The 19,887-nt window shown below is 34.2% G+C and overlaps 1 protein-coding gene and 1 long non-coding RNA gene across 3 annotated transcripts; one reads left to right on the forward strand and one right to left on the reverse strand.

The window, feature by feature from the left end:
* Positions 1–3,317: 3,317 nt before the first annotated feature.
* LOC130721484 (uncharacterized) lies at positions 3,318–5,205 on the forward strand. The gene is made up of 2 exons (XR_009013465.1): positions 3,318–3,898; positions 4,244–5,205. It is a non-coding gene; the product is annotated as an uncharacterized LOC130721484 (long non-coding RNA).
* Positions 5,206–10,404: 5,199 nt separating this feature from the next.
* Positions 10,405–18,575, reverse strand: LOC130717572 (transcription initiation factor TFIID subunit 12). 2 transcript variants are annotated; one of them, XM_057567834.1, is made up of 9 exons: positions 17,919–18,575; positions 17,419–17,574; positions 16,228–16,722; positions 14,459–14,533; positions 12,354–12,432; positions 12,205–12,269; positions 12,062–12,097; positions 11,649–11,838; positions 10,405–10,680 (listed from the first exon to the last, which is right to left on the reverse strand). In XM_057567834.1, exons 1-8 carry the CDS (start codon positions 18,495–18,497, stop codon positions 11,707–11,709), a joined length of 1,617 nt encoding a protein of 538 aa, XP_057423817.1. In that variant the 5' UTR covers positions 18,498–18,575; the 3' UTR covers positions 10,405–10,680; positions 11,649–11,706. The 2 variants fall into 2 exon arrangements, with proteins under 2 accessions (XP_057423817.1, XP_057423816.1); XM_057567833.1 differs by lacking the exon at positions 10,405–10,680 and adding an exon at positions 10,975–11,551.
* Positions 18,576–19,887: the final 1,312 nt, after the last annotated feature.

Consider the following 19,887-nt stretch of genomic DNA (forward strand, 5'->3'; position numbering starts at 1 on the left):
CAATTGGAAAATTTTTGAAAAATTCAAAATAAAAATATAAGATGCTGAAAATTAAAAAATTCAATATTTATTGTATTTTCAAAAATTCATTTTCTCATCACCACATTTTATAATTAATCTAGTATTAAAGGAACTTTGAATTTCATAAAAAATTAATTTATCTTTTAAAATCATTTTAACCATAATATTAAGGGAAAAAAGATAAATGAATTTTAGGACTAAAAATTTAAAGATACAATATACATTGATTTTTGTTTTTTTTTTCTTTGTGTCTTGTCTGTTGCTAGAACTCGGCTTTGTCCCTTTTAATACATATTTGCCTTTTCCAAAAAAAAATTAAAACAAAAAGGATTCCAATTATTTTTATGAATTTAAGGAAAAATAAAAATTGAATTTTTTTATAATCAGAATTGATTATTTTCAAAAACATTAAATCTAATATGGAATTTTTAATAATGGATGAACTGAAATAGGTTTAGAAATGTTCATGTATTGTATCATCTTTTCAAAAATTTGGAGGGGCTGAAAATAATATTATTTGGAATTTATATCCTTACTTTGATAGTTTTTATAAGTATTACCTGTGTTTTATTCTTAAAAAAAGAATTTACCTTTGAGTGTAACAAAAAATACAATAAATGTGATTATTGGTACGTGGCAATTTACTTTTGTTGATATATTATTTTTTATAATCATTTTTTAAAATTATTTATGTATTGTGTATGTGGCCATAATATTATTAAATTTAGCAATTCATGAGATAAAAAAAGTTGAAATTATTTTTTTTGTTTTCAAGGGAAAATGAATTACTTAAGAGGAGACATGTGGCATAGGTCTTCTAAAAGAAAACCTTCTTACCTTCTTTTCATATTTATATAAATATAGATATAAATAAATTATTATTTGGAAAACGTAGCTTTTAAAATCAACGCTGAAGGAAAGAATCACTTTCTTCAAAACATCTAGTTAATTATTATGAAGCATCTGCTACCTAGAAGAAACATTAAAGAGGAAAAATTTGCATGGCACTAATTTTAAGGGTATATTATCCAAACAAAACCATTTTAAAAGTACCTATAGAAAATTAACCCTGCATATGAATGAAACTAACCTTGAAAGAAAATATGACGGAGCAAAAGGAAATTGGCGAACATGAGTACGGTAGAGTGAATGAGGGGGGAAGAGAACATGAGTGAAAAAGAATGTACCTTTAAGAAATTGTTATTGCATCTAAACAAACTCCTTAATGATACCAAAGAGAAACATGAATGAGTAAAAATAACGAAGAATCGTGAGTTACAACGAATAAGAAGGTCTTGCGTTTATAATTTATAGTAAACATATTAGAATTACAATTTAAATTAGTGTGTTTTAATTGCTAACAAAAAATATATTCTGATTTGATTTATTATTATATTATACAGTATTAATTAGAATAACTAAATAAGGAATTATTAAGAGTTTTTTTCATTCCATGGAATGATTAGGAGTTGATATCCCTGAATAATGGAAGCATTTAAAAGTGTATATTTTATAATTGAATCACAAAATTGATTGTGCTAAATAAATTATTTGAATTTGAAAAAGTTGCTAATTTAAATGTTTAAAGTATTTATAAAATTAACTAAATAATTAAAATATGCGAAGTAGAAGACTTTTTTTTTGAAAGTAGAAGTAGAGAACTTGAATACGGGGCATTAACAATTTTTTGACCAATATATGCAGATATATCTTTGTAAGAATAAGAGACATAAATATAGTAATAATTATTTGGTATTGATTGCTCTTTATATTCCTTAATTAACAGATTTGAATTTAAATTTGAAAAACTCTACTTATATAAACTATTTAATATTTATAAATTAATTAAAATAAATTATATAATATTTATATGTTGATATTTTCGAATTTCTTATTTTTCTTATAATATTTGATATATTTAAAAATAATTTCAAGTAAATTTTACATTAAAAATATGAAATTTTATAATAGTAGAGGATATTAAATATGGTGAGAGATGATCATATGCTTTTTTTTTGAAATTTGCCGAGATGATCATATGAAATAAAAAACGTGGGAGTACTAAAACTTTAATTAGTAAAAGAACTAATATGCTTACCATATAGTTTTCAAAAGTAATACTGATGTTTTATTCTTAACCATTTTTTTAACTTCTAAGTGTAAAAAAAATAACTGAAGTTATTGGTTTCAAAATAAATTTCTTTAAGTTTATATTTTTATAAACTCTTTTTCAAAATTATTAATTTAGTGTGTATGTTGTTATATGTATCATTGAACATAGCAATTAATGTGACAAAAAAAGTGGAAATGAGTTTTTTTTTGGAGGGAAAATGAATCATTTAAGAAGGAACATGTAGCATAGGCTTCTAGAAGGAAACATTATTTTCATATATATATAGATGATGTTACATTTAACACATCCAACTTTGACAGAAGTCCACATGGACCTAGCTACATTTGGCATTTTTTAGTTTTAGGCTTAAATAAGATCTTGATCCTTGGAGTATAATCCGTTTTCATTTTTAGTCCTTATAATAAATTGTTTTTCCTCCCTCAAAAATTAACAATTTTGTTTTTATTCTTTAACATTAAATTTTTCATCCAAATGAGATAGAGACTCATTATCAGAGTCAGTCAGTTTCAAGATTGAGAGCCCAGTGACCCTAACAACCATGAATCCAACTTCAACCACCACAAACATCACTCGGATCAACACTCCAAACACGTACGCAAAAAAAAAGACACTAGAAGACGTTTTGTCAGTACCTAAAATGCCACCGTCAACCCATCTCTGTCCCAACCATTCATAATCGATGAGTACTTTCCAACCACCATGTAAACCATTGACATCCATAGTCGTTCACTCTTCCACCTATTAGTGACAGAAATGAAGGAAAATTCAACTTCAGATCTACACCTCATTGAAAACCCTTCACCAATGAACCACATGAGGTCTTCGTTGAACCCTGACGAGACAGTTGAAGCAGGAGAACCTCCTTGGTATCTTTAGGCTAGATGACGTATTATCCAAGTAACTAACACTAGAATGGCAACCATATTATCTGTCAATATGTTTTATTCTGTTCTTCTGAAATTGATAGAAAGTGATGCAACTTTCTAGAAATCTTTAGAAGATGTAAATATTAAAATAAGGAAACTATCATGATAGTTCTAGAATGAAAGAACTAGATTGATCTAACAATATTTTAGTATTAATCCACCTTCATGATGGCGGTGGACAAGGCCTATAAATAGGCAATGAAGTGCTGCAAATGAGGTACATCAAGTGAGAAAAAGTCTTGTACCTATCTCACAAAATCAATACAAGCCACACGGCTACTTCAAAAACCTCTGCTACCTTTGTTCTAAGTTTTCAACTATTACCCAAAATTCATCCATCCTATTATTCAAATACTAACAGTGGTACCAGAGCTACGTTCGATCATACATTGGGCGTAGTTATATTACCTCCCTACTATTTCAAAACTATCCCAACTTCTATTCAAAGTTCTCTTGCACTTATAACCCACTTCTATAATTTTTCTAAGCTATGGCTAACGCCACTCAACCTTCATCTATCTCTGTTCCTATTTTTAATGGAGAAAGCTATGATTATTGGAGTGCAAAAATGAAGACATATTTTTGCTTCCAAGACTGTTGGGATGTCGTAGAAGAAGGATATACTGCTCCTGCAGATACTTCAGCTCTCACTGCAGCACAAATGAAAGAGCTGAAGGAGAATAAGCTCAAAGATTCAAAGGCGCTATTCACTTTGTAACAGGCAGTGACCGACGCAATTTTTCCAAGAATATTGGGTGCTAAAAGTGCAAAAGAGGCTTGGGATACGTTAAAGGAGGAGTTCCAAGGTAGCGACAAGGTACGTTCCATGAAACTACAAACTCTTAGACGAGATTTTGAATTTTTAAAGATGAAAGAGTTTGAAACTGTTAAAGATTACTATTCTAGAATTAAAGAAATAGTAAATCAAATGAGAGCCTTTGGGGAAGATATTCTTGACAAGAAAATTGTCGAGAAAATTCTAATTACTTTTCCCCGAAAATATGACTCAATCGTGACAACGATTGAGCAGACCAAAGATCTGTCTACTCTATCAGTGACAGAACTAATGGGCTCTCTTGAAGCATATGAGCAAAGATTGTGTAGGCATGAGGAAGATACACTTGAAAATGCCTTTTAATCAAAGCTCAAATTTCGACAGCAGAATAAAGGATATGGAGGGAAGAGGAATTATGGAGAAACTTCTAGAAGAAGAGACAATTCTAGAAATTTCTCCAAGAACAGTCAAGATAAAAATCCTCCATGCAGCATATGCAAAAGGCTAGGTCACGCCGAGGCAGATTGTCGGTACCGTGATAAGCCACAATGCAACTAGTGCAAGAAGTTTGGGCACGTGGAGAAATATTGCTACAATAAAAATAGACATCAAGCTAACCTTACAGAAGAGCAAGAGCAAGATCAATATCTTCTCTATGTCACCCAAGACTCAGCTGGAGAAACAGGAGGAAGCTGGTACTTGGATAGTGGTTGCAGCAATCATATGGCCAAGGATGAGAGTATCTTCAAAACTATTGATGACTCTGTCAAAGTAAAAGTTCGTCTAGGAAATGGCGCAGTGGTGGAGTCAAAAGGTAAAGGTACCGTCATGGAAGAGACAAAGAAAGGTACGAAACTCATCAGTGATGTCTTACTAGTTCCCAACCTAAAGAAGAATCTCTTAAGCATTGGCCAAATGATAGAAAGATGTTACACTCTTTACTTTGAAGGAGATGTATGCCGAATCTATGACAAACATGACAAAAGGGTTGAGATAGCCCAAGTGAAGATGCAGAAGAGCAACAAAAGCTTCCCTCTAAATTTCAAATATGTAGCTAACATTGCCATGAAAGCGCAAGCTGATGAATCATGGCTTTGGCATCGAAGATTTGGACACTTCAACACAAGCGCACAGTTTATACTAGTATGCTCCTAAGCTTTGTTAGAAAAGTACTTATAGGTAGATCTGAGAATGCACGACATACAATTGACATATGCGTTTAGTGGTGGTCTTTGATGGTCACTAACGAACAGTGCAAAAAAAAAAGGGGAATTGTTATTCAGACCCCCCCCACATCTATTTGTACTCAAAACCATTTCAGAAATCCAAAAATACATCTGTCGAACGCACTTTGAAAGTGCGACCCATATCATACCTCACGCACTTTGAAAGTAAGACAACTGTTCACTTTAAAAGTGAGACAATGAGACAGGTGTCTCACTTTCAAAGTGAGTCAGTTGTCCCACTTTGAAAGTGAGACAGTATTTTAATCAGTGATACTACAGAAATTTAACTTTCTTGTACATATCACATTCTTTGGCGTCACATTGTATTTTAATCAGTGATACTACAGAAATTTAACTTTCTGCGGGAATTAAAAGTTGCATACTAAGACAAATCTCGTGAGTAAAACTCTCATTCCTACAATTCTAAGGAATATCATCTAATACTACATTTGTGCTAGCTACTATATGTATCACGAACAAAATGAGAGTATTCTCCTCCCATGCGCTAGATTTGATACTTGTTCTAACTTTATTTCAAACTTCTTTAACAACTTTATTTTTCTTAAATTTGGCCAATGAGATGATTGGATGTCCGAAACTGTTCTAATATAGTAATAAAAAATTAATTGATGTGTTGACACATGATGTTTAGTGGGCTTGGGGCATTATAATATTGTTTTTTTTTTAATTTAACTCAAATATTATTAAGCGCCAACCAGCATAGAATATTGTCGAGAAACTACAATGTTATAATATTAGTAGTATATATATTAGTATGTATATTAATATATATTGGACTTTTGCACTATATTAATATACCAGTCACTTTCCAAATCAAAATGTTGAAAAGGTATACATCTGAAATTCGTCCAATGTTAAAGAAAAAAAGTCCATAACCACATTTAAATATTATCCTTTGAAAATGGTAGTTAGACATTCATTTTCTGCAAACACTCTTTAAATATACTGTTTTGTAGGAGTTTTAACCGACACAAAATATTGTAAGGGTTAACAATCCACACATTATCTAATGACTTTTCGTCAGAAAATGTATGTCTACCTAAGTATCTATCACGGGTGTGCTTCATTCCTTCGAAAGTTGAGCTATAATTAATTACATGGACAATCAAACCATAAACCCTTACATACATGGCATGCTTCTATAACCTTCTTTGGCTATTGAACCAGAACCTCAGGTTGAAAAAACACATTCCAGACCTCCCCAGCATGCCACTGGCGCCCTGCCCGGTAGTCTGGAGGTGCTTTCTCTCTGTTCTACCATTTTTTGTAACCAAAAAAAAAAACACATTCCAGGCTAAATTGAGACCTTTTTCTATGATCTATTTGTATAAGGGTTAATCTTGATAACCAATCCAGGGAAAACATCATCAGGGTCGTGTATATGTGGGTTCTCTTCAACAATATAAGGATCTCCACATTTCTCACCGATTGTTTGAAGTGTCTCTCCCTGACGAACCACGTATATCTCATCACATGCCTTATAGTAATTGTTCACACTATTCTCATGCATCCTCTGAACCACCGTATGCTCATTAGTGCTTGACTCGCAGCTACTCAACACCAGCATCAGTGCCACAAACAAAGCACAGTTCCATGAAATCTTCTCTGCCATTTCGGTTGACGAACTCGTAGCCATGACAATGTCAGTTTCTTGAAGGGGATGTTTTTGAATAAAGATTCCTAAAATGGCAATGTTGTGTCTTTGGTTTTAGAGGAAATATATATAGACATAGGTAAAATGAGAAAGTTGTTCTGGTCGTTGGAGTGGGTACAGTTCGATGTGGGAGTTGAAATGGCTATTTCTTCAGCAAAGTAGGTAACTGTCGAGTGCAACTAGTATAAGACCTGAACTTTAAAAATGGTAAAGAGTTGGTTTACCTGCTTTATTAAATGAGAATGGTATTTGGTTTTGACTTTTGTCTTAGCTTCTTTTTCGGCTTGGCTTTTTCAGTGTGATGGTTTAAGTTCAAATAGGATTTCAATCCTCTCATGTAAAGAATTCAGTGCATAATTAGATACATGGTGGGTTTTGGAAGGAGAGTTGATTCTAGGAGAAGCTACTTCTAATATATAGCTTTTATAGTAGAAGAATTGATTCTGACAGATGTGAATGTGAGTGTAAATTCAGAACTTCAAGAATTGAATACATGTTTCGCACATGGTAGATTCGATTATGGGATAAGCTAGTCAAAGGAGTTTTTGAGATAGCGGAATTGATTCTGAAAGTTCTAAATGTGCATATAAGCATATTGTGTTAAAATTTTGTATTTTCATGTTACTTGTTAACTTGAAAGGATCTTCATTTAAATTTGTTGTATTACTTCTTTTTACATGAGATGTTGGTTTTAACCACAAGTATTCTCTATTAAGAAAATTTTGTTCAACATGTATGGTAAATTTAAACTTAAATGATCTCTAAAAGTGTGACTCCTAAAAATTGTGCATTCAACTTTAGAGATATAAATAGTCACTTTTAAGTTTTAACCAATGTGACTGACATCCATTAGGTTTTTTTACATGAAATTAATTGAATGTTTGAATTAGTTTATTTTTTAAAACTAATTGTGGTTTTCTGATAGAACTTCTAAAAAATGATAATTATTTCTCTCTGGAAAGGCTTATGTCAAATCATGCACTAAAAACTCATTTATGATACCACAAGCGTGTTGATCAACTGTCATGTGGTTATTCTTACTTAAGGAGAGGTCTCGAAGTCAAGTCCAAATGAATGCAATTATATTAAATATTTGGCAAGGAGAGCTTTATTGCTCATAAAAGTCCTATCTAACTCAAATAAGATTGTCTGGATAAAGGATAAATGTAGTAAAAAATAAAGAGTAAATTATTCCCCCATCTCCTAAGAGAAACCTAAATTACACTATTTTTTCCCTTTTATTTTACAACATACACTCATCTCCCCTAAAATATTCTTAAATTAGGTTTCTCACTCTCTTAATTCAAAAATATACAATCAGGATAGGACACGGTGCCTCTTTGATTTAGCAGCGTTTGGAATTAATACTAAGAGCGTTCATTATGGAGTGTTTAGAAAATGTTGAAGCAGAGTCTTTTTCCACTGGCTTGATTTTCAAGGCAATGGTTCATATTTGGTTCAGTCACTTGTACTCCTTCAAACTTACGTAATGCAAAGATCATTCATGAAATACTCCTAGACTTAAATTAATATCACCGGCAATTCTCAACCATAATTTTTCTTTTACATATATAGATTGACTTTGAAAAACAGAAAAGTCGTAAATGCAATGAATTATACCCTTTTTCCTGAATGAAATATGGATAACATCCTATAGCTATGTTACCTAAGATGTTTCTTAATGATCTACAAGTCAGAAATTCATTAGAGTGGAAGAAAATAGTAGCTGAAAAGAGCATTTCCTTCCCAAGAGTCCTGAAGCAGTTATATATATGTAGACCATGAATTGAAGATAGATTCTTTTCATTTTTATAATCTAGCCCTTATAATAGGGGCTAATGTTCGGCTAATTTGTTATCTTTGGGTTTCTCTTCCTTTCAAATATTGCATTATAATTTCTAATGTTGTCCTAATTATGTACTTGATGTTAATGCAATGTGAAAAAAAAATGCAATGTGAAGGTAGTGAACTAATTATGAAGGTGACGACCAAGTGGTTGAATCATTTTCTGCAAGACTGTAACAAACACTCGGGTCTTATTGGCCCAACCCGAGGTAGCTAATATTAGCTACACTAAAGACAAGATTTTGGTTGCTTCGAAAGCACGTTTTATGAATTTTTGAAGGGTAAAATTGTAACCCTGATTATGATTAGGGATGCTTAAGAAATAATGTGTTCCAAACAAAAAAGGCAAAGGCTTTTTACGCTGAAGTAATCCATAGAAAGTTCACGCTCTTTTATGGTAGCTTCTATGTCTATCCATCAGGCAGTCTGGTTATGTTTTTGCTCACTCAATGAAAACCAAGTCAATATTACACTCTGGACCGATCTAGACCAAGGAAGCACGCGGGTTTGTTGGGATCAGGTAATGCGGCAGCGTGAGTGAATCGGGTGAGTTCGTCTGATCTTTGGCGGAGGAGACATGGTGCGCAGGTGACCAATATCACATCCTAGAAACGACGACAATGTCACCTTCCCATATCGTAAGAAAACAATGACGCCACCTTCCCCAAATGTTGAGACCTAGTGATAGTAGGAAGACGTGCGTGAGAGACATCGAAGCTTGCTGCATTAAAGAAAGCAAGTTGACCAAGAAGAGCTCGTTAATGGAGGTGACCTTCTCGAGTTCGAGTGAGATGACGCAACTCATGGGATGACTATGTTTGCTATAGCAATGTGTTTAAAGAAGAAGCCAAAATTTTGAAGTTAAAAATGTCAAGGTTAAAGGAAGAAAAGAAATTTGAAAGAAATTTTTAAACTCTATTGAAGTCTTAAAACTCTAATAAAGGTTAAAGGTTTGCTATAGCAGTGTGATTGACAATGCATTGGATGAATCTTGTGACACATTGAACCGTGTGAGACATACCACCTATCCCATTGAAAATATACTATTGTTTATACAACGAATACGATGTAGGTCTGCTACGAATTGCTTTAACTAAAACTTCCTTCAGTTGGATCGAGTTTTAATGAAATATATTTTCCAAATCTGAAACAGACCATTTTTAATCGTGTGTATCCCTCATACAACCCACATACCTGAATTTCGATCCGACCCACGCAAAACATATCTTTTCTTTACGAGTAGCTCAGGTTTGGTGTAAAATGAAATCCTAGGATACCCCTAGTGGCTTCTAATGTGCTACATGAGAACACAAGGTATTGCATATGCTATGCATTGGTGGCGGTTTTCATGGATATAGAACATCTTTAGAGGCAGTCAGAAACCTTCACATACCTTTATGCAGTAGGCACATCATGGTAGACTTTAATCCTAGAAGCTAACGGTGAATTGCAATCACACCCAGAAGATGCATGAATTTATGACATAAAATCCACAATGAAATATACTGATTCCATTCCATTTACAATTTTGATTCCATTCCACTTACAATTTTAGCTATCATTTAGCATGTTTAATTGAGGTTTAGCGTGTTTAATTGAGGACCAGAGATAGTAAAGAATCTTCATTAAGTATGTGTGGTACGCTCGCCCCTCATGTCTCAAATTGGCCTATAATTGAGTCCTTATGCTATCATTTACACTTACACCATCATATTATAGGCGCACTGTATTTAAAGGTCAAATGAAAAGTATACAATTTTTATTAAAATATATTTTCAAAACTTTAGTATTTTTGTTTAGGTACCTAATCATACAAAAGTCCTTACACTAACAAATAGTTGATTCAAATGGTACATGGTTAATTTCCATTAGGCAAGGTCTCGGGTTCAAGACTTGTAGATTAAAAAAAAATCGATATGAGAGTAAACCACACAATGATGTTAATGTTCCCGGCTATAACTAAATTGCCTCCAATGAAGAATACATTAAGCACCAAAAAACAAAGGTCCCTTCGGTGTAAATTTCTTATGAGAAAAGCCCAAAGACCTTGAATGAAGCCCAGTAAGTTTTCAAACCCCCTGCACTATCATATAAAAAAAAAAAAGTTACTCCTAACGAAAGATTCATTTCATTGTAATCGTTTATGAGTTATGACACAAATTTCCAAGGGACTGCTGCAGATGCTGGAACTTGAAAGCCAACTTTATATGAAAGGCATTTGCCATTTGAGGATATTGCAAGCATATACATTATAAAGTCAAACACATCACGAAATGACCCAACCAATGGCTTAAAAGATTATCAGTCCACAAAACTTAAAGTCGTGTGGAAGACAAGGGTTTTTCTTTTTGTTCCGCATGTAAGACAATTCATATTGAATCCTGATTCCCCTTATCTGATTTTCTGCAATTCTTCAAAATTAGACCTCATCTTCTGCTACAAGGAATGCTCAGAAATAAAATATACTAGACCACACAGTATGCACATGATAAGAACAAATAGATCTAAAACTCAAGAAAATGCTGAGAAGATAAGTAACTTGAGTATTGCACTCCTATAGCCCCGAGTCCCAACCCAACAACCTCCTACAAGGAACTGACTCGGCCCTTTTTTTCAGAGCAAAATGGAATGGACTAGGTCAAACAAATTTGATTGGAATAGATGGACTTCAAATGGATTGAGGGCAATAATTAGCATAAACAACAGTGCCAGTCCCGTCCATAGTACATTATGAGCACAAAACATGCAGATTTAAATATTTCATCAGGATCAACGTGTTTGATTTTCCACTTTGAACAAACAATTTAATCCAACTTGAACTTCCATCATGTACTCGGGAATCAGTATTAACGACAAAAGGCAACACTTCATGTCACAATTAAGTTTCAAGTGGAAGTGTTGAACCCGGTTTAACACATTCTAGGTTCATGATTCGTGATTCATGTGGCCCTGACAAATAATGGATATAGATACCATTAATTAATTAATGATTACAGAGAAAAACTGCAAGCAGGAATACTTGTTTAAGTTATTATAGGTTTCATACCTTGGTCAAAGGGAAATCCTCCCTTGCTGTGAAAAGCATAAATACAGTATGCATCTAATCAATTTTTAAGGTTGGGAGAGCCAATAATATTCAAAGGAGGCTTTCCCTGACTACCCTTTGCACCACCAGATGCCTGGCCAAAAGAGCCCTTAGCATGTGCTGCCTCAGCTGCTAGCAATGATTTTTTTATCTGCAAAGAATGTAACCAAGTTAACAAGGAAATAATCACAACTGTCATCAAATAATAATAATATACATGCATGACCGGACCAAATAAAGGTTAAAAAGTAAAAAGAAAATCATACACACACATAGCAACTGTAGCACAAAAAGTATACTTGCATGTATTCGAGCTAGCAGAAAAGTTCAATCACAACTACAGGAATAAGAAGAGTAAACGAGACTAAACTTACAGCCGCTAGACGCTCCTTGTGAATCTCACTTTGAACCTGCAAAACCATCACAAAAGCACAAGCAAATAATATGAATTCGAAAGAAAATAAACCAATCAACGAAAACTTAACTATAAGATGTAGCAAGGATTGAGAATTCTAACCGGTCTTTTGTAGCTTTTAATCTCATCACCACCAAAACCAGGAAGTGTCATATTCCAACTTTTCTCTATAAAAATGCCGATATGAAGTGTGAGAACTGAGAACTGCTAAAAATAAAATCTGAGGACGGATAAATTTTTCCGTAACTAACCAAGATGTAAAAGGATGTCCTTGGCTTCCAAAGTTGAAGATTTCCGATGCTTAGCTAGTGAGCAACCAGACCGGGTTATCTATTTAAATGATAGATAGAAGAATATTCATTATTGGAAACAATCTTATGAGTACATATAGGGGGGAAAAAGGATAAGAGAATTCTGTAGAAAATGCCAAGAGTAATTGTGAGCATAGTTGGTATACAAACTAGGGAAACTACATTTTCAAAAGAAAATAATTCATTACAAAGAGTAAATCATAAACAAGCCAACACAATTAATTGGGGCTTAAATTATCAACAACGGATGAAAAACATACAGTTATAACCATCGAGTATATATAAAAGAAACCTCTTCATAATATACATGTCTCTTTATTTTATTAAAAAAGATATCTTTAAACCCAATAAAAACATGAGTTTACTAATATGCAATAACAACAAAAGTCTTATCCCACTAAGTGAGGCCGACTATCTAGATCACACGACGTCATTGCGCTCAGTCAAAAACCAAATTTTGTGGGATATTATTGACCATAGGTCACAGTTTTAATACCTTCCAACATTTTCTTTTGCCTCCCTTTACCCCTCTTCACAGGACTAAAATGAAGAGAGCAAAAACCCTAGAATTATCTTCAAATTTAAGTGTTAGTGAAAATTTTAAAGGGTATTCCAGGGTTTTCACTTCGAAATACTTATAAAAACTGCTTCTCTTCACGTGTCTAAATTACGCATTGTGAACTTGGAGTTCTGAACCGTCCTCAGGCGGCAAACCACTGTTGACCAGCCACCATTAGACTTCCGACGAGTATCTAATGTCCATCCGAAGACCCCTCTAGGCTCCAGCTGCCCAAACATTTCTCAATCTAAGAAACTTCCTACGATAGTTTGTTCTTTTCTCTCCTATTTTTATTTCTTTGGTTGATTGTTTGTGATTTATCTTGTCTTTCTTCTAGTTATTATTTGTTTACCTATTTTTTGCAGTTGCATTTTGTCTGTGTTCACTCTTTTCTGTTATTAATTATGAATAACATGAGTTGAGTACTTTTAATCATGTTTTAGCACTGATATATCTATAAAATAGAAATTATATAAAATTTCAGCAAAGCCATCATCCCACTATGCGCTATACTGCTAGCATGTTTTGGGTCCACGCTATCCGGGATTGAGAACACTACTAATGTGTCTAGAAACCTGATAGGTATTCATCTTTGGACAATTTATTCCAGAAAAAGCTACTAGGAGTAGGTATATGACGGGAGCAGTGATTTTGGAAGGATTGAAAGTAAATCCAAACATGCGATAAATATTCCATGCATTGAGTTTGAGTGATAATGAGTTTTTATAATATGACTTTCATTATTCTTAATGTACAAAATCTTAATAGTCTTAATATTTAAAAGCAATATTATACGCTAAAGATGGATGGTATTTAGGTACTAAAGAATAATAACTTGAGAGAAAATATCAAATTAAATTTCGAAATAATGAACTTTTAGATATTTATATCAATGAAAGTTTTTTATTTTTAGTTCATTTGCATGTCAAAATTTAGGATCTTATAGAACAAAGTTTTTAAAATTGTCAAAATAAATTTAAGAAAATTGCATTATTTGTAAAATTAATATGTTAAACAGAAACAGGCTGATTTTCTACTAATAATCATATAAATAATGGTGTATGCAATAATCAATTAATCAATACAAAAAAAAAATATACCAAAAGAATTAGAATCACAAGACATTTGTTGGGAGGGACAAGCAACCGTTTCCCGAACGGGTGGCAACATACGTCAAAGACCGGAAAAAAAAAGAATCACAAAACACCAAGCAGCAGAAATATGTACAACGAACAGAAAGATAGAAGAAGAAAAGCTGAAAGCTCCCAAATGTGCTTCTCTACTTTCATATTCAAATCAATAGACAGGCTAAACAAAATGTAAGTGCAAACAACAACTATGCTTAGACATAAAAAGTCCAAACAATTACATGAGATAGTAAGAGATAGCTTTAGAATCAAAACAAGATAGCAGATAAATTCAACAAATTTCTGTGAAAAATCCTATCAGTCCGTAGAACACAACAAAACTAAATAAAAATACTTACAGTCTCGAGGAAATTTTCCGCAATTTCCACAAGAACATCTGCAACTTCAGAATCCAACTTCTCCAATGGATCAACCTACCAATGAAGTATAAATTTAAATATAGGCCACGGAACAAGCATGTTTCACGAAAATAAAGCTCTGAGAAGCTCACAGAGCCATCGCAAATCATCAACTTTTAAATGCATTATACCATGTTGCATTCCATAGTCAAAAAGGAATTCATCCAAGATGTCTAAATGAAAGCAGAGGTGTGTTTTGACAGAACAAAGTGTATCAGGGTTCAGGAATCATCAACAAGCAACTGTAAGCAGTTAAATGGTCCTAGAGCTAAAGCACTGCAGTGAATGATATAATCTTCACTTTCTTTTTCTTTTTTTGATCATTAATCTTCTTTTTCATACACTCCGTATGTTATAACAGTTTTCAGTAATGTATTTCAATGAAAAATACATGCTTACATTTGTTAAATAGTTCATAATTTAGCTAATATAATTGTACATGCACATCCTCCATTAACTTGAATGAGTAAAAGTGTAAGCAACTGAAGGATAAAAGGAAATACTTTAGGTAAACAACTATGAAGATAAAAAAAAAAACTACAACTAAAAGAGAACAGTACGTAGCACAAACCTATAGAGGTTAGGTCAGAGAATTCAAAGGAATAAACAATCAAACCTACACGTAAATAAATAAATAAATAAATCAAGCATTCATGCCACTGAGCTGTTGCCCAAATATGTCACTCAGATACTGTTTGACGCTTTCACACACTTCTCAAACACTTAAATATATTTTTGAAATTCATGAATCGATTAAAAAGATAACATACAATAATTTTATTAAGTGTGATTAGAGTACGAGAGGAAGTCCGCAACAGTAGCTGTAGCAATATTCCCAATGGAAATTCCTTGAGAAATAAAACTAAAAGCCCAACTTCCAAAAAGTGTGTTCAAGTTTGTAACATAATAATCTAATCAAGTTATCATATTTATTCCATTATACTTTATAACATCCGCTTAACTTCATTCTCACACTTCTCTTTCCATTATTACATTTTTCAAATCATGAGCAATGTAATTAACCAAACTGAGAAACTCATGCAATAAAAATCTGACTATTTATTATATTAAATTACCATGAACCCTCTAGCAGTACGTGACTTTTTTTAATTAAAAATAAGGTGCCTTGCAGGACCTTCATTGTGGAAGGATAGAAAATCAGAAAGTAGAACAGAAAGAGAACAGATTAGCAAAACAGTTCTTTTCTAAGAACACCTTAGAACCTTGATAAGATCTAGCATAAAAAGCAGTTACACCCTTCCATAGTATGGGTCCAACTGCCCAAGCATGACTGGTCCTAATAGTATGCTTGGACAAACTACAAACCCCAAAAGCTAACCCGAGTTATATTAGATTCTTAGTAGCTCCAAATGCTTATAAGCCATCATCCAATTCCTTATACGTCTAATGTGGACCTGGGGTATCACAAATTTAATGAATGAACCTTGGAGAAATCAACGACTTCTATTGAATATAAACAGGTCATATAGAATGAGAACTAATCAAATGATAATTACAAGCCCTATATATTTCAAAATTCAAATTACTTGACTTACTGTCATTATGTATAAACTTAGGAAGTTTCTATAACAGACCTTTGGCATTCATACTAGGATAACAACCTATATAACTGTACATTTTATTTAACAATAGGTGCTGGTGATTAGAATATGAACTGAGAAAAAGTATGGACCACGTGTGTGACTCACCTGATTGAATAACTCCTGGATACTTCGTTTGCTGAGAATACTATTACATGATTCATCAGTATCTGCATTTGCTAATCTAGTTTGAGTCGCTGGTTGAACTGCACTAGATTGTGCAGCCATAAGAGAAGAAGGTTTCTGATTTCCTGGCCCCTGAAGCCTTGTAACCTGTGGTGGGTGAGCCACGTGTGGAGCCCTTGACGGTGGAACCTGTTGCCCAAAATGCTCCTGTGATTGATTAGATGGCAAAGGTTGCTGCTGCTGCTGCTGTGAAGGTGTTGCCGTGGACTGCTGCTGCTGAGAAATATGCGACCTTTGCGGCAAGGATTGTGGGTTCAATTGCTGCCTATAAGATGGCGTTGGCAAAGGAGGCTTCCCTTGTGGCCCAGACGACAACCATGGCTGATTAAGTGACTGCATACTTTGTGATGCACTTGGAGATGGAGCAGCAGGTGATCCCACCGATGAGGGTCTCATAAGTCCATGGCCTTGGAAGCTCTAAAGAAAATGTAACCAATTAGGAAATGACCTACATTTTCCCCCAAAATATGTATGTTGGTATGCGAAGCACAAGCATTACAGTATGACACATAAAAGTGAGCAAACCTCTTAAAACAATTAGAAATAAAAAATGCTCAACACCTTTACTCAGTGTTATCAAATATCAGCCATAGCAGGTTTTTACTCTCCGTCATGGCCGATATCCCGCCATCATTATTTGTCAAATATGGCAGGATTTTGGCTCTCCGCCATCCGCTATTAACAACAATGCATTTATTCACATACAAATCTGAATTCTTGTATTCCTTTACCAACCCTAAACCTGGGAGAACCATTGTTCTCCTTGCAGAAACAGAAGCTGCTATCTCAAAAGTGAGACGTGCACTTAAGGGTACCTTATTCGACTTGATAAACAATTCAGTCTTCTCAGGCAGATGAATTTTTATTTTACAATCTCATATAAAAGGCGAAAGCGTAAAATTCAAAAACACCAATTTCTAGAACCACTCTACATATATTCTCAAACACATCCCGCTCCATCTGAAATCCAATCACACTTCCTATGACTAACCAAGCAGAAAATACAAAAACCCAGAATTGAAAGACACGGTCAAGCTCATAACATTCAAATTAAATTAAACACCAAAGCTAGAGTAGAGGGAAAGGTTCACAAAGTAAGCCAAAAAGACTAACTTGTGAACCAGCAGGTTGAGTATTTGGGGTAGAGGATTGTGGTCTAAGAGATGATTGAACTGGTCTCTGTTGATGTGAAGGCAGTCCACCGGGCCGCATTTGAGAACTTGAACCCAAAGATCCTAACATCCCCATCCCTTGCATGGGCGTTCTAACCTGAACGTTACAAACAACTAGTCAAAATGAATAAACAGTAGTAATATTTATTCACAAAGCTTCAAACATCAAAATGCTCGTAATTTAACGACTAGACCTCGAAAGTAAAGCATACACTTTGGAACTGTTCTAAAGTGTGTTAAAACAGTTAATTGCAAAATCATCAGTGGATATTCAAGAACTTGATAATTTGTGCAAAATCATCAGTGGATATCCAAGAACTTGATAATCATCAGTTTATCATAAGATCAATCAACAGTTATAAATAGCACTTTACATTCCTGGTTGAAATTGAAAAATGTCAATGGTGGATCGAACAAAACACTGTGAAGTGTATGCCTTACCTGAGAGGAGCCAGAATTGGAGGTAGATTCGGTAACATTGACTCCAGGTCGACCCAACCCGCCAAAATGTTGACCGAAGGTAGAGGAGAACGGAGGGGAGGGGTTCTGGTGGTGCGCGGGTACACCGATCGCCATGCCACCTCTCGGCGCGGCTGCGGGGGCGGGAATCGACGGCGAGGGAGTGGAATTAAAAGAAGACGCCGGCGACGGAGAAGGAGCGGAGGAAGGCGGAAGCGATGAGAAGTGCGAGAAATGCGACGGCTGCTGCTGCTGCGGCGGAGGAGCTCGGTTGAATGTGGGGGGAGGGCGAGGTTGTGGAGGAGTTGGAGTGGGTCTAGGGTTTGGGTTGTGGATTGGGTTAGGATTTTGGATTTGGATTGGGTTTGGGTTTGGATTTGGGGCTGGAATTGGGGTTGGGTTAGGGTTTTGGGGAGGATGGGGTGGTGCTGAGATGGGAGGGGTTGTCGATGATGAAGTTTGAGGGAGAGAAGATGGTGGTTGTAATGGTGGTTGAGATTGTGAGGGTTCAGAGGTGCTCCGAGCGGTGGCGGCGGCGGTGGCCGGAGGTTGAGGGTCCATGAGTTGGACGGTTTCTGAGAATGAAGAGTGAAAATTTGAAACGGAGCAATGTCTCAATATATACTGTGCACTGTGCAGTGCCTGGGTGTAATTTTCGATTGCTATCTCCTCTTCTACAGGGAATTTGGTTTGGCAGCCCACCTATTGGGTTTCGCACCCCACTTTATTAAAAACGGGAATTTAAATTCCGATTTTAATACGAAAAAAACGGAAATTAAAAAACCGTTATGTATTTTAGCATATGTGGCACATTTTCAACCGTTCATTGCATATAAAAAACAAATCGGAATTTTAAATTCCGTTTTGAAAACGGAAATTAAATTTCCGTATTGAATACATGGGTGCCAAACCCAAATCCCTCTTCTACACTGCTAAGTGCTGAGTTAGAAAGGAAAGGTACAATCAATATATATAGGGTTTTTTTTTAATTATTAATATATAGATTAAAAAAATATGAGATTAATTTCTATATACTCACACCGACCGACAGTGTAAAAGGTTTTACACATTCATTAAATTACAACATTCCATTTTCTATTTTAAAAATTATTAAATTCAAAATCACTGATAAGGTAGCAAAATGGAGGGATGTAATTAAATGACTGCGTAAAACTTATTTACATTGTCAATGCATAGAACTTAATCTCAAAAAAAATATATATATATATATAGGGTTAACTATTTTTTAATGGGATATTTGCTAAAAAATTATATGAATATTAAATTTTAAAGTTAGTTTAAGGTGTGGTACCCAAAATGAGTTGGACCGATACTAAATATTATGTGTAAAATGAGTCAGCATTAACTTTTTTTTTTTAATTAATGCTGACTCATTTTACACATAATCTTGTTTATATGTTTATTTTTAAAAATAAATATATTTATGAAAATATACTTAAAATTAGTTACAAACAAATCATTTCACTTTATTAACAATTAAAGTTTAGCCTCAGTAATTTTTCAAGTGAAGAGTCTCCGCAGATATTTCATCTCTCTTCTCAATTGTCATCCTTTTATATTAACTTCACATCATCTTCTTCTACTACACTCTGCAGTGTTGTGGTAGCAGAGTCCCACATCTATTTGTGTTTGCAATGCCATATAGCTAGAGTCTCAAAATCGACCACAATTTCCTCTTTTTTCCTCAAATACATCAAGACTAGGGTGCTCGCGGTCTAGTTTGGTTTGGTATTAAGGCCTTCTTACTGACTTTCCACAAGACTCACAGCTTATAGCACTTGTCGTTGTTGTCATTTGGGTTCCAATTCTGAGCATTTTATGAAAATAAGTTTATCACAAGAAATTTCCATAAAATAACCTCATAAAGAAGCCTAAATTTCGTATAACCTTGAATAAGCTATTAACCACACCTAGTTAAAAATAAGCAAAA

This window comes from Lotus japonicus, chromosome 5 (assembly GCF_012489685.1).
Source record: "Lotus japonicus ecotype B-129 chromosome 5, LjGifu_v1.2".
Taxonomy (NCBI): Eukaryota; Viridiplantae; Streptophyta; class Magnoliopsida; order Fabales; family Fabaceae; genus Lotus; species Lotus japonicus.

Bases quoted from the DNA above. Each gene is read 5' to 3' on its own strand.
- LOC130717572 (XM_057567834.1), bottom strand. From the start codon at position 18,497: ATGGACCCTCAACCTCCGGCCACCGCCGCCGCCACCGCTCGGAGCACC. The intron at 16,723-17,418 runs GTTAGTCTTTTT...CATTTTCTTTAG, and splicing joins CTCAACCTGCTGGTTCACAA to AGCTTCCAAGGCCATGGACT. The intron at 11,839-12,061 runs GTAAGTTTAGTC...CATTCTTTGCAG, and splicing joins ACAAGGAGCGTCTAGCGGCT to ATAAAAAAATCATTGCTAGC.